We start from the raw sequence: 15,804 nt of genomic DNA on the forward strand, positions 1-15,804 counted from the left end.
TTGTATGTATATATATATATATATATATATATATATATATATATATATATATATATATATATATATATGTGTATATATATATATGTATATATATAAATATATATTTATATACAACCCTCGGAATTAGAAAAAATGAGGTCGGCAGATAATTGCCGACTTCAAACTGTTAGAGGACGGCAAATAAAATTTGACACAAAGAGGTTACTATAAAACATAGAAACGAGGTCAGCAAAAAATTGCTGACCTCAAACAATTTAAGCTCGGTAGTTAGGTCGACATTGCTGAATGCCAACCCTAATTCTAAGGGTTGTATATACATATATATATATAACTATATATATATATATATAAATATATATATATATATATATTAGGGATATGACTTTTTAATTTTTTTTCAAATAAAATGTTTCCTGTATCATAAATCGATGAACTTTTACCTAAAATCATGAAAAAAGGCCCAAATAGCTTTCTGCAACAAAAAAAGGTCACCCCCAAAATAAAAATTTGATTTACCATTTTTATACATTCATTTTTGACCGATGTTTTAATCTTAAGCTTAATTCTCAGCTTAATTCTATTTATTTCATTATTTTGTTATGAATTTATAAATATAACGCCACGCGTTACCATGGCAACGAAACGGCCGTGTGCCGGCAAATACTTGGAATTGTTATGTGATGACGTCATTGTGTTACCACGGTGATATAGACGACTGTAACAGACTGTAGAAGATTATAGAACTTAGTAGAACATTCTGGAAGCTCTAAATAATTATATAAGCGAGCTGCTGTCAGAGCTCAGTGTTGATAATGTGAATAGTTCTATGAAGTACTCTGCGTGTAACTGAGCTAATAAGGAACTACTGTAGCGAACTAAAGACGCTGTAAGTGTACGAAGTATAAGTAGTTGTAGCATTATCGTTAGGATACGGACTGGATTATCGAACTGTTATCAACATTGACTGGATTATCGAACTATAATTGGATTACTATACAGTTAAAGTATTTTATTAATTAAACGACTTTATTAAACGGATATTTACGCTCAGCTATCCGTAAAGTCGTAACAATATTATATGATGTCTCACAAGAAAAGTCATACCACAGTAACAAAGAACAAGAAGACTTGGACTAAAAATTTGGTGAGATTTCAAGAGTCACACAGAAGAAGAGGAAGCGTGGCTGTAGAAGAACATTCACTCGATGAAAAATCCAGAATACCACTTCAATTGCAGATCGTAGGAAGATACCAGTTTCTCGGAGCATATGTTAAAGGAAGAAAAGAACGAATAGACCAAATTTCTAAGGAAATTACAAAATTGTGGGACAATAAACTGAATTTTCCACGTGTGTCTGATCAAGTGATAAGAGCAAAGCTTATGAAGGTGCTGAAGGTCTATGATGAATGTGTCAAGCGTGGAAAATATGATGTTCTCAATGCATTATTTGACATCACGAAAGTGAATGGCCAGTGGTTATCCTCGGAAGATAAACGTCTATACCACCTACAAAAAGAAAGTAAAGGACAGGTGGGGTACTCAACAGGACAAGTGGCAAGTAAAGAAACCATTCACCCTTCCAAGAGAAGGAAAGTCCAGTCTGGAACAGCAATACCTTCCACATCACAAGTCCTGTCTACCACAGACAGTGGTACTGAATCTGAAAACTGCAAAAGTAAGAGTGAAGATGATGAAGACGACGACGGTGATAAAGACGATGATGAGGACACTCAGAAAAAAACTAGAAAGCACTACAAAAGTAAATTTGCTGTAAGTATGGTTACATCAAGTGGAGTTTCCACAAAGAAAGCTGCTAAAATATGCAATGTATTATCACAACAAGGTATTGATATTCCAACTCCAAGTCAATCAGCAATTTACAAGTCCATATTCAAAGAGGCAGGTAAATTAAAAAAAGAAATGATACAACAACTTAAAATGGAACAGTGGTCCTTACACTTTGACGGCAAACGAATAGATGATAAGGAATATCAGGTAGTTGTACTTCAGAATGAAAGAACTGACGTGAAACTTGATGCACTGCGTTTAAAAGATGGCAAAGCTGAAACTGTTGCTGAAAAAATTGCCAAACTTATTGATGAATACAATTTGTGGAATTCAATTAAGATGATCATTACTGATACAACAAACGTCAATACTGGGAAGAGAAATGGAGTTGTTGTGAAGTTGCAACGTATGTTTAAATTAAAGGGTGTCACAATACCACAATTTATCGGTTGTCAGCATCACGTACTAGACAGGATTCTCCGTCTGGTGATGGACGAAGAACTTGGGGGTGATACCAAATCTCCAAACATTGAATACCCATTTGTGTCTGAACTGTTGAATAAGTATGATGAACTGAAGGATAAGTTTGTGAATGGAACTGTAGAAATTCTTGATAAATCAGGGTGGAGAGACGATATGAAGTTTTTGTACCATTTAACAAGAGTGTTTAGGTTCTATGAAGAACAAAGAAACTTCCCTCTGATTCACTTTCAGAACATTCCTAATATGAGCAATGCCAGATGGAACTCAAGAGCCATTCTCGCCATTCTGGCGTTCATTCTTATGCCTGAAGCGAGAAAGAATTTGGAGAAGGTTTGCAGGTTCATTTCATATGAGTGGGCAGAACATTGGTTCAGTAGTCAAAAGTACAATGACAATGACTTCAAGAATTTATCTGATGTATTGAAGCCTTACAAAAAGGCAGTCATTCAAAAATCACTGGAAGAAAGAGCCATCCGTCATCGACATACCACGAAGTAATCAGATAGCTGAACGTGCAATCAAGGTGATGCAAGACCTGTATGCTTCCTGCAGAAAGAAAGACAAACTGCAACTTCGATTCATTCTAAGTAATAAGCGCTAGACTCTTTATGAGACGTGAGCATCATGTGACCCATGTACTAAACACAGTAGGCCTATAGACACAGACAGTTATGTATATTGTTGTACTAGACGCTTTGATACTGTTAATTTTGTAATACTTGTATAATTATATATCACATAATGTTTTTTGTTATATCACAGTACATGTTGCATAAATAAATAAAATAACAACAGGAGTATGACTCTTACAACATCTTCAGCCTTTAATATTCATTTACTGTACAAAAGTGTACCTATTGAAAATTCGATTTTTTGGTTTTGGGGAGACCTTTTTTCAAAATATGTCAAAATGAAACATCTATTCGTTCTTTTTACATAAAAGTTCATTGAATTACGATACAGGCCTAGTAGGTTGCAAAAAAGTCATATCCCTAATATATATATATATATATATATATATATATATATACACACACCCATTACTTATATATATATATATATATATATATATATATATATATATATATATATATATATATATATATATATATATATACACACACCCATTACTTATATATTTTTTTTTTTTTTTTTTTTAGATTATTCACCTCCCCAAGGCCCGAGGGGGGCCACTACAGTCGAGGAGGCTACTCATTTTTTTGTGTTTTTTATTTTTTTAGTTGTTATTTGTGGTGCAACCCTCTCTCAACTCTTTAACTCCGAAACACGAACCTTGCCGAGCAAGGCCGCTGCGCAGAGAAACTAAGTTAATATATATATATATATATATATATATATATATATATATATATATATATATATATATAAAAATATATATATATATATATATATATATTTATATATATATGTATATATATATGTATTTATATATATATATATATATACATATATATATATATATATATATATATATATATATATATATATATATATATATATATATATATATATATATATATATATATATATATAAGTACTGGGTGTGTCTGACTGGTTGTCAGAAAGTTTTTCCGTATTTTGTTGACACAACAAAAAAAATTAAAGTGCAAGACCGGAATTTTTTATTTTTTTTAATTGATAGACTGCCTGTCCCAACCAAACCCTCAGTCGATGTAGCAGCACTCTCTTGCGAGTCAGGCTATAAGATAGTCGATGTAGCAGCACTCCCCGCATGATTTACAGTAAAAAAAATAAAAAATAAAAATAAAAACATTTTATTAAAAAAATAAAAATAAAAGCATTGTTTATATTACACACCTATCCAAAAACGCTTAACACTTGTGGTTTGTGTACAGGGACCTAAAGTATAGGGTATGGCACTAAAAGCCTCTTTAAAAAGAGACAAGGGATGCTTTACGTTTTTATTCTAACCTTATTATTGACTATGGAAGTTTCAAAATTTAATAGAATGAAGCCTTGGTATATATCTTTCAGGCAAAAAGCATAGAAGCAAGATATCTTTTATCTGTGCCAAGATATAGCTCTTAAAGTAGTAATCTCGCCTTTGAAAAAACGGTCAAAATGTAGCAGCTTTTTGTGGGTTTTTTAAATATTAAAAGTTACGTCAAATAATTAATTTAGTAACAATATCATGTGACTAGTGGATATGGGATTCTATGGTTGTTAGACTTCACATTTGTGTGTACTTTGTCTGCAAAAAGAGCGCTTTTTTTGTCCAAGTTTGTATAAAATATGGGGCAGAGAACACAGTCAGAGACATTTTTTCTAATTGTTCTGAATTTAAAACACATAAAAACCTCTTTATATTTTAGTTGTTAAACCCACAGGTTTGTTGTTTTTGTTTAAAATGATTGACCAAATATTGGAAATACACACAATAATAACAACTTTTTTAAATTTAAATAAGAAATATATCTTTACTGAAATGGGTTTTAACAAGATATCAAACAAAAGAAAATCCCATTTAACCTTAATCTCCCATTGAAAAAACACATACATACAGAAATGAAATCAATCAAATTTATTGACAGGCTCAAGGCCCAGTATAATAAATATACAATGGGTAAAATAAAGTGGTAAAATAATAAGTATACAATGGTTACAATAAAGTGGATTAGAATAAAACAAAGACGCACTTGAATATAAATAAAGACCCTAGGAAAAAGAATGATAAAAAAAAAATAAAGATAAGAAATTAAACTGTTATAAATATAACTCAGCTCTCCATTTAAACATCAGTCGAGACTGCAAGAACCTGTCTGAGTTAACAAAAGCTTTTATGATGAGGTTCTCACTATTCTGCAGCAGTAACAGTGAGGAGTATTTTTGCTTGCGAATAACAACATTGAGTGAATGGGCACCATATTTCACAAATAATTCACTAGCACTGTTCCATGGAAGCTTGTTTAATATCAAGCGAAGTGCATTATTATATGCAACCCATAGACGATGGAATGAGTCATTTCTCCAAAGACACCATAGCTGACACCCATAGATTGGGCTGCAAAAGGCATTAAATAACATGATCTTTGTTTGTATTTGTGTAGAGCTGAACTTTCTACGGATGAGATTAGTTTTAGCATACATAGAGCGCACGTGTTTTAAAATATCTTTGTTATTCTGCATATCATTTGAGATTAAATGACCCAGGTATTTATATTGACTAGTGTATGTGAGAACCATGCCAGATAATGTGAAACGAGGACTATTTATAAGGGGGTTATAAATTTTAAAAAACATTATTTGAGACTTAATATTGTTATAAACTGTATCATGTTTCGCAGCATAACTGGAGCATAAGTCAAGTAAGATCTGGAGACCTTTGGCTGATGATTGATTTCCTTTAAAATGATTTCCTTTTAAAAAAAATTACTTTATGGGAGTGTTATGGTGTTTATTACTTTTTCTTCAAATTGCTGTTGAGATTTTTTTATTTAGTACTTGCAAAATAAAGATATATACTTCTGATAAATTTTTTGTAAACTTATGATATTTTATGAAACTATAAATAAATTAATATAGTTTATAATATAAACAAAAATTTCAGACAAGATTATTTCTTATCAACAAATGTTATATCAAGTATTTCTAGAATTTCATTCTAGAAATCATGGGTTTTTGGGGTGACTGAAACTGGGAGTTAAAGATATGAGTTCTTAAAGTCTTTGTTATGTTAAACATATGCAGTATTTAATGTTCTTCCAAAACAGGAGCTAACAAAACTCTTAAAATCTTGGAATGTTTTCACAAAATCAAGCACATGGTCTGCCTTTTCTCTTTCAATAATTTTTTGTAAAACATCCATATTCTTCAAAAGCTTATGACAATCATTCCCAACAAACTCTCCACCATGATAAGGTTGTAATTTTAATTTGAGAAGTAATGGCCAACCTTTGCCTTTAGGCCATATCTTTAAGATTGATTTGTAAAGATAATTACAACTCCAAGGAGAAAATAAAGTTCCATTGGAGGAATAAACTTAATAACTTGTTTGACATCTTCTTGGTCAAACAATGGGTTATGAACAACATTATGAAAATCCTTTGCACATATTTTTCCATTCTCTTTCTCAATAAATGCTTTGTATTGCATCCTAATGGATCTGAAGTTTCTTGGAGTTCCCTGTTCTTTGAGGTCACTAGATTTGACATCATACTAACAACAAGGGTGTTTGCTTGAGTGAGTCTGAATGCTCATGATGATATTGGCTAACTTCATGTCACATGCAATAAAGAAAGGCATATCAATTTTCCCAAATTAACTAAAAATGTGAAAAAAAAAATTTTTTTCATATTTTTATAACTTTCTAAAACATTTTCAGCAACAGCAACAAGTAGCCGACGCTTGGCACTTGTTTCTTACTCATATTCTTCAGTCAGTAAGTTTTGTCATTTGAGGCTGAACTTGTTTTGACATTTTGACATCCACCATTGGAGATAACACTCAAGCTGAATTTGAGTAAAGATCCTCCACCATTAATATCTAGTTTGATGAGAGGCGGTGAAGTGATTGCTTTAACTCTGAGAACTGAGTTATATAAATCCCCTAAACTCTTGCAGTGAACAACCTTCACCAAATTATTCTTTTTTTTTTTTTAAACATCTTCGCTTCCAACAAAGCTGCAAGCAGCCACTAATTTAAGTTGGAAGTTACTGAAAGAGAAAAGATAAAGATTGTAGAGCAAGATAACAATTGAAGGACGACTTAAAGGATTGCAAATTATATGAATCAGGAAAGCAAGAAGAAGGAAGCGAATTCAAAAGAACTGATGTTCGAGGAAAAAAACTAGACAAATAAGCGTTTTTGGAGCACTTAGGAACAGTCACAGAAAAAGGATGACACTTAATTGAATGACGAGTAACACGAGAATGAGTTATAGTAGATGGCACCAGAAACGCTAGCTCTTTAGAGCAGTGCCCATTATAGTATTTGTAGAAAAGAGAAAGAGAAGCAACATTACGACGATGTGATAATGGTTGGAGGTTGGCTGCAAGAGCAGGTCCAACTATGTTTACAATGCGTTTTTGCACCTTGTCTAAAAGAGAAAGGGCATCATTAGAAGATCCGCCCCAGATATGGCAACAGTATTCCATACAAGGCCGGATTTGAGATTTTTAGAGATATTGAATAGAATCCGAAGACGAAAAAGTGACAAGCTCGATAAAGAGATGCAACCTTAGCAGATGCTAATTTTGCAACTGATTTGATATATGGTTTCCAAGAAAGATTGGAAGTAAGAGTTAATCCTAGAAGATGAAGAGTAGATGACTCATCGAGTACATCACCGTTCATAAATATAGAAAGATCTAAATTATTGCGATAATGATTGGCTGAAAAAAATTGAGTTTTATCAGAATTAAAGTTCACCAGCCACTGTGAGCCCCATGCTGTAGCAGAAGTGAGATCCTTTTCAAGCTCAAATGCCCCCTCCAAGCAATCAGAGGGTGTTGGTTTCTTATCGCGACAAGAATAAATGGTAGTATCATCAGCAAACAATGCCACCTTAGATGTGAAAATATCTGGAAGATCGTTAATGTAAATTAAAAAGAGTATAGGGCCAAGGATAGAACCTTGAGGAACCCCTGAAGTTACAGAATAAGGAGAAGAGTGTTGTCCATCGAGGACAACTTTTATGTTACGATTGGAAAGGAAGGATTTCAATGATCTTAAAGAAGTTGCCGGATACACCATAAGAAGAAAGCCTATGGAGAAGACCAGCATCAAAAGCTTTTGAAATGTCAAAAGCAATGGCCTTAACCTCTCCACCTTCATCTAATGCACGATAAAACCTGTCAGTTATTACTGTTAGCAAATCAGCTGGAGAACAAGAAGATCGAAATCCATATTGATGGTCAGAAAGTAAGTTATTAGATTCAAGATGAGAAATTAAGTGTTTGTTAATTAAAGATTCAAAAACCTTGCTTATGATAAGAAGAAGACTTGTGGGACGGTAGTTAGATGAATCAGATCGCTCTCCAGAATTTTTGAAGATAGCGATAACAGATACCGCTTTCCACCAGGCTGGAAAACAAGACTCTGATAAAAACTTTTCAATTGTTTTGAGAGTATAGACGAGAGCTCCTGAGAACACTTCTGCAAGACAATAACAGGTATGTTGTCTGGGCCACAAGCTGTAGAAGAGTCTAGGCAGGAAATCACTTTAGATACAGATGCTGGAGTGATATGAATGTCAAGCAATGGATCAACCTGTTTGTTGGCAATATCAGGTAGAACGCAACTAGTGGAATCAAGAGATGATATTGATGAAAAGTTTTTAGCAAACAATTCGGCTTTGTCTTTAGGTGAGGTGACAAAGTCTGAACCATACAAGAGAGGTGGAATTATAGATTTGCCCTTATTATTGATATTATTAAAGATTCTCCAGAAGTCACAAGAGCCTAATTTTTGAGATGAGATACGAGATTTCATGACCTGAGAATAGCGGGTTTTGGCGTTAGACAAAACCTTTTTACAGTTGTTTCTAGCAGTAATAAACAGACGTCTGTTTTCTGGAGAATTGTTTTGCTGATAAATATGGAAGTATCGGTTTCGATTGGCAATCGCAGCAGCACAGTGTGAGGAAAACCATGGAGGAGAGTGAGGATTGACCTGGAATGGTCGAGAGGGAATAAAAGATTCCATGCCAGCCTGAATCCACGAAGTTATGTAAGAAGCACATTTGTCGACAGGAAGTAGAAAGATTTCTACCCAAGGGCCATCACGAAGAAAATCACGGAAAGAATCCCAGTCAGCTTTACTGTAGTTGTAAGAGGTTCGATAATAGGGGGATTCAGGTGATGAAGAAGAATGAGATATTAGTTTTAAAGAGATCAAACTGTGATCAGAAGCTCCTAAGGGTGAATGTGGAGAAACTGAGCACTGACTAGGATCAGAAACAAGACATAAGTCAAGTAGAGAAGGTAGATGATTTGGGTTGTGTGGAAAGCGAGTTGGAAAGTTGACTATTTGAGTTAGGGATTGAGAAAGGCAAAAGTTGTCGGCTTTAATGCCTGCAGAGTCACTGACACTTGAGCTAAGCCATTCAGATTGGTGAGCATTAAAGTCACCGACAACAACTATATTAGCTGATGGATAAAGAGAGAGGGCTTGGTCAATTTGATCATAAATAATGTCAAAAAGAGTGCAGTCTTGAGATGAAGGAGAGCGATATAGAACAAAGAGAAAGGCAATAGAGTGAAGTGGTGCTAAACAAAAGCAAATGAAAGAATAGTCTGTGGATTCAAACCTAGTTTCACGACAAATGGGTGAATTCTTACGAATGTAAATGCCCAAGCTAAGCATGTGACTATTGGAGTCTTTACGAATTAGAGGAAGATAACCATCAACACTAAGATCACAAGATGAGACAGCCGAACTCAAATTAGTCTCACAAAGAGCAAGTAGGTCTGGTGAACTTTGCAAGAGATAAGACTCAACAGAAGAAAAGTTACTTCGAAGACCACGAATATTAGTGAAAGATAGGTTAGAGAACTTGGTGATGATGATGATTTTTTGTGTTTTATAGTTTTTGGTACTTTATTCATTTTTAAATTAGATTGAAGAACTTGACTCAAAGCATAGATAGTATTCAGAACACCGTTTAATAGCCCAAGCAATTGCCTCATTACTACTAATAAACTCTAAGTCGTAACAAAGGGCTTCAAATGTGGCCTCCGCAATGCACACCAAAAGTACAAACAGGGACACCATCCATGCGCAACATAGCACTGTTAATACTTTTCAGCTGTTGATGGAATCAGCCTCTCTGAGAGCTACCACAGAGTTCGGGAAACCTGACACCAGCCAGCCTCAGAACCATAAAACTGAGTTTTAGAGCTGTACCCTCATTAGGAGATAATAGAATGAGTTGCCTAGTCATAAAAATAGAGACACAAGCAAATCCCATGCATTGAGTCAAGAAGATCCAGCATTCAACATTTTTTCAGCAGTTCTGGAATCAGTTGCTATCATTTTCTTAAAGTTTTTAAACTTGGTGGCTTGTGAACAATCATGTGTTATTCCTCTTTTGACTACACTGAGACAGTTTGAGCATAGTTTATCAAAGCTACTTGATGGTTCTTTCAAATCTTGATCGGTTGAAAAAGTGAGCTTTCTAGAACGTCCTTTTAGTTGGCCAACCCGGCAAATTAAACAATTATAAGAATCAAATCCTCTTGTCTGTGGACTAATGATTGCTTTGTTAAAGTCATGTAACTTTGGAAGAGACAAGTTTCTAGATTCTTTGCCATGCTTTTGTACCATTGCTCTGCAGGAATTGCATATGCCCAATGGAACTCTATCATCCTTAAAATCAATAGAATTTCCAGAAAAAATACCTAGTATTCTTTCCTTGATAAAATCAGAAATACGTCTGTCACATTTTGAAAAACAAAAGAAGCATACAGATTGCCAACAATCTTGATGAGTTTTTCTTTTATATGGCATTTCAGTGGTTAATCAACTGATCTTTGAAAAATAACTTCAGTACAAGCTTGTGTTGGTAAAAAATCTTTTTAGTTGTTTAGACTGTTGACTGCTTAAATGTAATTACTTTGATGTTGTGGCTTTTCCCGGAAAATAAGAAACATTTGTTTTCACATTTTTAAATAGTAGAAAAACTTGATCAAAGCAATAAAAGATTTTAGGAGATACTTCAATACAAGAAAAAAAAACACAACAAAGTTATACATATTTGACTTATATAAAAAAAAACTTGATTCTAACATTAATTTTGAAAACATTTTATAAATTACCAATTAATTTTGAATTTACAATTCTAAAGTAATTTTTACAATATGGAAAACATTTTTTATTATATCCAATATTTGGTCAATTATTTTAAACAAAAAACAACAAAGCAAACCTGTGGGTTTAACAACTAAATTATAAAGAGGTTTTTATGTGTTTTAAATTCAGAACAATTAGCAAAAATGTCTCTGACTGTGTTTTCTGCCCCATATTTTATACAAACTTGGACAAAAAAAGCGCTCTTTTTGCAAACAAAGTACACACAAATGTAAAGTCTAACAACCATAGAATCCTATATCTACTAGTCGCATGATGTTGTTACTAAATTAATTATTTGACGTAACTTTTAATATTTAAAAAACCCACAAAAAGCTGCTACATTTTGACCGTTTTTTCAAAGGCGAGATTACTACTTTAAGAGCTATATCTTGGCACAGATAAAAGATATCTTGCTTCTATGCTTTTTGCCTGAAAGATACATACCAAGGCTTCATTCTATTAAATTTTGAAACTTCCATAGTCAATAATAAGGTTAGAATAAAAACGTAAAGCATCCCTTGTCTCTTTTTAAAGAGGCTTTTAGTGCCATACCCTATACTTTAGGTCCCTGTACACAAACCACAAGTGTTAAAGAGCTAATTTTTTGTCAGGTTATAGCCAACACATATATGTAAAGAGTTTTTGATATTTTTTAAAAACTGAATAACCCAAAAGTGAAGAAAAAAAAAAAGATTTACAACGGGGCTCAAAGTGCGATCAGTACCGCAAAGTGCTATAAAACTTTATATGTGTTTTTCTCCTTTGGCTATAGAGATTAGATTTTAATTTTTACATCTGGTGATACCTGAGAACTTGCAGATTAATGCCCCCATCGATCGTTTTTTTGGTCCTCAAAATTGAGGTTGGGACCGTTTTTGGATAGGTGTGATTATTAAAAACATTCAGAATATTTTAAAAACATTCAGAATATTTTGAAAAAATTCAGAATATTTTAAAAACATTCAGAATGTTTTTAAAAACATTCTGGTCAATTAAATTTGCGTTTTTGCGGGTATTTTTTTAAAAAAATTTTGTAATTAAATTAATTGGCTTTAACTTTCTGACAACACAAAAATGTTGGACAAAAGCCAAAAGTAATTAAAAGTGACATATTTGTTGGCATAAGAATCATTTTTACTCCCAAATGCAACAATTAATATATATATATATATATATATATATATATATATATATATATATATATATATATATATATATTTATTTATTTATTTATTTATTTATATATATATATATATTTTTATTTATTTTCTTTTTTAATTTTTTTAGGTGCCCCAAGAAGTCCTAACGGTCTTTTCACAGAGCACCGCGGAAGTGCATTTAACCAGGAAGTTTACGCCTCCTTCCTTACCGTGACGCGTAATTATGTCCAGAGCTCGTTTCGAACCTCAATCTCCTGCTTATAATGCATGCGTTCTAACCATTGCGCCACGGCCGCATAAATATATATATATATATATATATATATATATATATATATATATATATATATATATATATATATATATATATATATATATATATAACCCCTAACTGGTTGTCAGAAAGTTTTTCCGTATTTTGTTGACAAAAAGTAAAAATTAAAACGCAGGAGTGGAATTTTTTTTTTCGTTTTATGATAGACTGCCTGCCCCAACCCTCAGTCAATGTAGCAGCACTCCCTTGCGAGTCAAACTATAAGATAGTCTATGTAGCAACACTCCATTGCGAGTCAAGCTATTTGTCATTCGATGTAGCAGCACTTTGTTGCGAGTCAGGCTATAAGATAGTCGATGTAGCAACACTCCCCACATGATTTACAGTAAAAAAAATAAAAATAAAAACATTTTATTAAAAAAAATAAAAATGAAAACATTGTTTATATTATTAAAAACATTCAGAAAGTTTTTCAAAACATTCTGGTTAATTAACTTTGCGTTTTTGCAGGTTTTTTAAAAAATGATTAAATTGTAATTAAATTAATGGTTTTTACTTTCTGACAACACACAAATGTTGGAAGAAAGTCAAATGTAATTAAAAGTGATGTATTTGTTGGCATAAGAATCATTATTTTCCTTCTGTACTTCCAAATGCAACAATCTATATAAATATATATATATATATATATATATATATATATATATATATATATATATATATATATATATATGTATATATATATATATATATACATATATACATATACATATACATATACATAAACATAAATATATATATATATATGTATATATATATATATACAAATATTAACATATATGTGCGACATTAGCACAAGTAATTCCATTTATTTTTGCAATTTTTGAGAATCAAGTAAGAAATACTTTTTTTTATAAAGTATTTTAAAAATAAATTTCTAAAATAAAAACAAAAAAATATTTTTAAGCCAATATAGAATAATAAAAATGCTAATACAAAATACTAAAAATGAAGCCTTTTAAATAAAACTGCAAACTGATGTTACTTACTACAAAATCAAATCTATTTGTATTTGATTTAAAGTACAGCACTGGTCCAAAAGCAAAAACTTTTAAAGATGTTTCAAGAAAATAAAATGCAATAAAAACATGGTCAGACATATCTAAAGTAAAACGAAAACGTATAAAGTAAATTAAAATCAAGAAAAATGTGTACAAATATTATTAAAGTTATTCTTTATTTTCTAATGTTGTTACAGGTTTAAAGGTTATTTTAACATTGATTTTCACAATTTAGTTAAGTAAAAAAATCGAAATAAAAGTAATTTAAAAAATTACAGTTAATTTTATAAATACCTTGTATACTTGTCATTAAATCTGATTGGCCACTATACTGGATGGCTCCTGATACACTATTAAGAAATACTAATACAATGATTGACCATTCCATAAATGATGATGTCATTATTTCTTTCAACTTTGCACGAAAAATTACAACTCTACTATAAAATAACTTTCTATCAGTTTTTTTATTGAACAAATAAAAAATGTTTAAATTTATTTACATAAAAATTATTAAGAAAAGAAAATCTAAAAATGCAGACATTTTTTTTTTACATGTTTTAAAAAGTCTTTTTAAAACAAGTAAAATAAAATGTGTAGCCAGATGAAAATTGATAGCTCTTCAGAACTACAATGCTACTTAAAGAATAGAAGAAAAAGCCACTAACATAAGATGTAATAGGTATTCAAAGTTAGCTGCTAGAGAGCCAAATAAATAAATATTTTTTCAAAAATGCTGCTACCGTTTTACCAAAAGAAATGAAACTTTAGCAAATTCAACTTCGTCATTATACTAGATATATAAATTGTAATAAATTTTTTAAATCATTTGGACATAAAAGGGTAAATAATTTCATTAGTTGTAATAAACATAGCTATTGATACTAGGTATCTAGGTTACCATTGATACAAGGTAACTAAGTTACTAGGTATCTAGGCATCCAGGTTAAGACAATCCCTTCATGTCCTTAAAGTTTAAAACAAAAATTACAAAACTAAAAATAAAGATTTTTGACATGTTGTTGTTTAAAGTTTTTGTAAAAAATAACAAAATTATATAAGACAAGATGTAACATATGAAGATGTAACATAATGAAGATGTAACATAATGAAGATGTAACATAATGAAGATGTAACATAATGAAGATGTAACATAATGAAGATGTAACATAATGAAGATGTAACATAATGAAGATGTAACATATGAAGATGTAACATAATGAAGATGTAACATAATGAAGATGTAACATAATGAAGATGTAACATAATGAAGATGTAACATAATGAAGATGTAACATAATGAAGATGTAACATAATGAAGATGTAACATAATGAAGATGTAACATAATGAAGATGTAACATAATGAAGATGTAACATAATGAAGATGTAACATATGAAGATGTAACATAATGAAGATGTAACATAATGAAGATGTAACATAATGAAGATGTAACATAATGAAGATGTAACATAATGAAGATGTAACATATGAAGATGTAACATAATGAAGATGTAACATAATGAAGATGTAACATAATAAGATGTAACATAATGAAGATGTAACATAATGAAGATGTAACATAATGAAGATGTAACATAATGAAGATGTAACATAATGAAGATGTAACATAATGAAGATGTAACATAATGAAGATGTAACATATGAAGATGTAACATAATGAAGATGTAACATAATGAAGATGTAACATAATGAAGATGTAACATAATGAAGATGTAACATATGAAGATGTAACATAATGAAGATGTAACATAATAAAGATGTAACATAATGAAGATGTAACATAATGAAGATGTAACATATGAAGATGTAACATAATGAAGATGTAACATAATGAAGATGTAACATAATAAGATGTAACATAATGAAGATGTAACATAATGAAGATGTAACATATGAAGATGTAACATAATGAAGATGTAACATAATGAAGATGTAACATAATGAAGATGTAACATAATGAAGATGTAACATAATGAAGATGTAACATAATGAAGATGTAACATAATGAAGATTTAACATAATGAAGATGTAACATAATGAAGATGTAACATAATGAAGATTTAACATAATGAAGATGTAACATATGAAGATGTAACATAATGAAGATGTAACATAATAAAGATGTAACATAATAAAGATGTAACATAATGAAGATGTAACATAATGAAGATGTAACATAATGAAG

General features: G+C 31.1%; 1 protein-coding gene across 2 annotated transcripts in view; it reads right to left on the reverse strand.

Moving 5' to 3' along the window:
- Positions 1-15,804, reverse strand: part of LOC101235972 (probable voltage-dependent N-type calcium channel subunit alpha-1B) — a 113,730-nt gene that overhangs the window by 87,389 nt on the left and 10,537 nt on the right. For both annotated transcript variants that reach the window (XM_065799728.1, XM_065799729.1), the window contains exons 9-10: positions 13,891-14,036; positions 13,585-13,697 (exon numbers count right to left, since the gene is read on the reverse strand). In XM_065799728.1, coding sequence (XP_065655800.1) covers positions 13,585-13,697; positions 13,891-14,036 — 259 coding nt within the window. The remainder of the gene's footprint in view (positions 1-13,584; positions 13,698-13,890; positions 14,037-15,804) is intronic.

This window comes from Hydra vulgaris, chromosome 06, assembly GCF_038396675.1.
Source record: "Hydra vulgaris chromosome 06, alternate assembly HydraT2T_AEP".
Lineage (NCBI taxonomy): Eukaryota > Metazoa > Cnidaria > Hydrozoa > Anthoathecata > Hydridae > Hydra > Hydra vulgaris.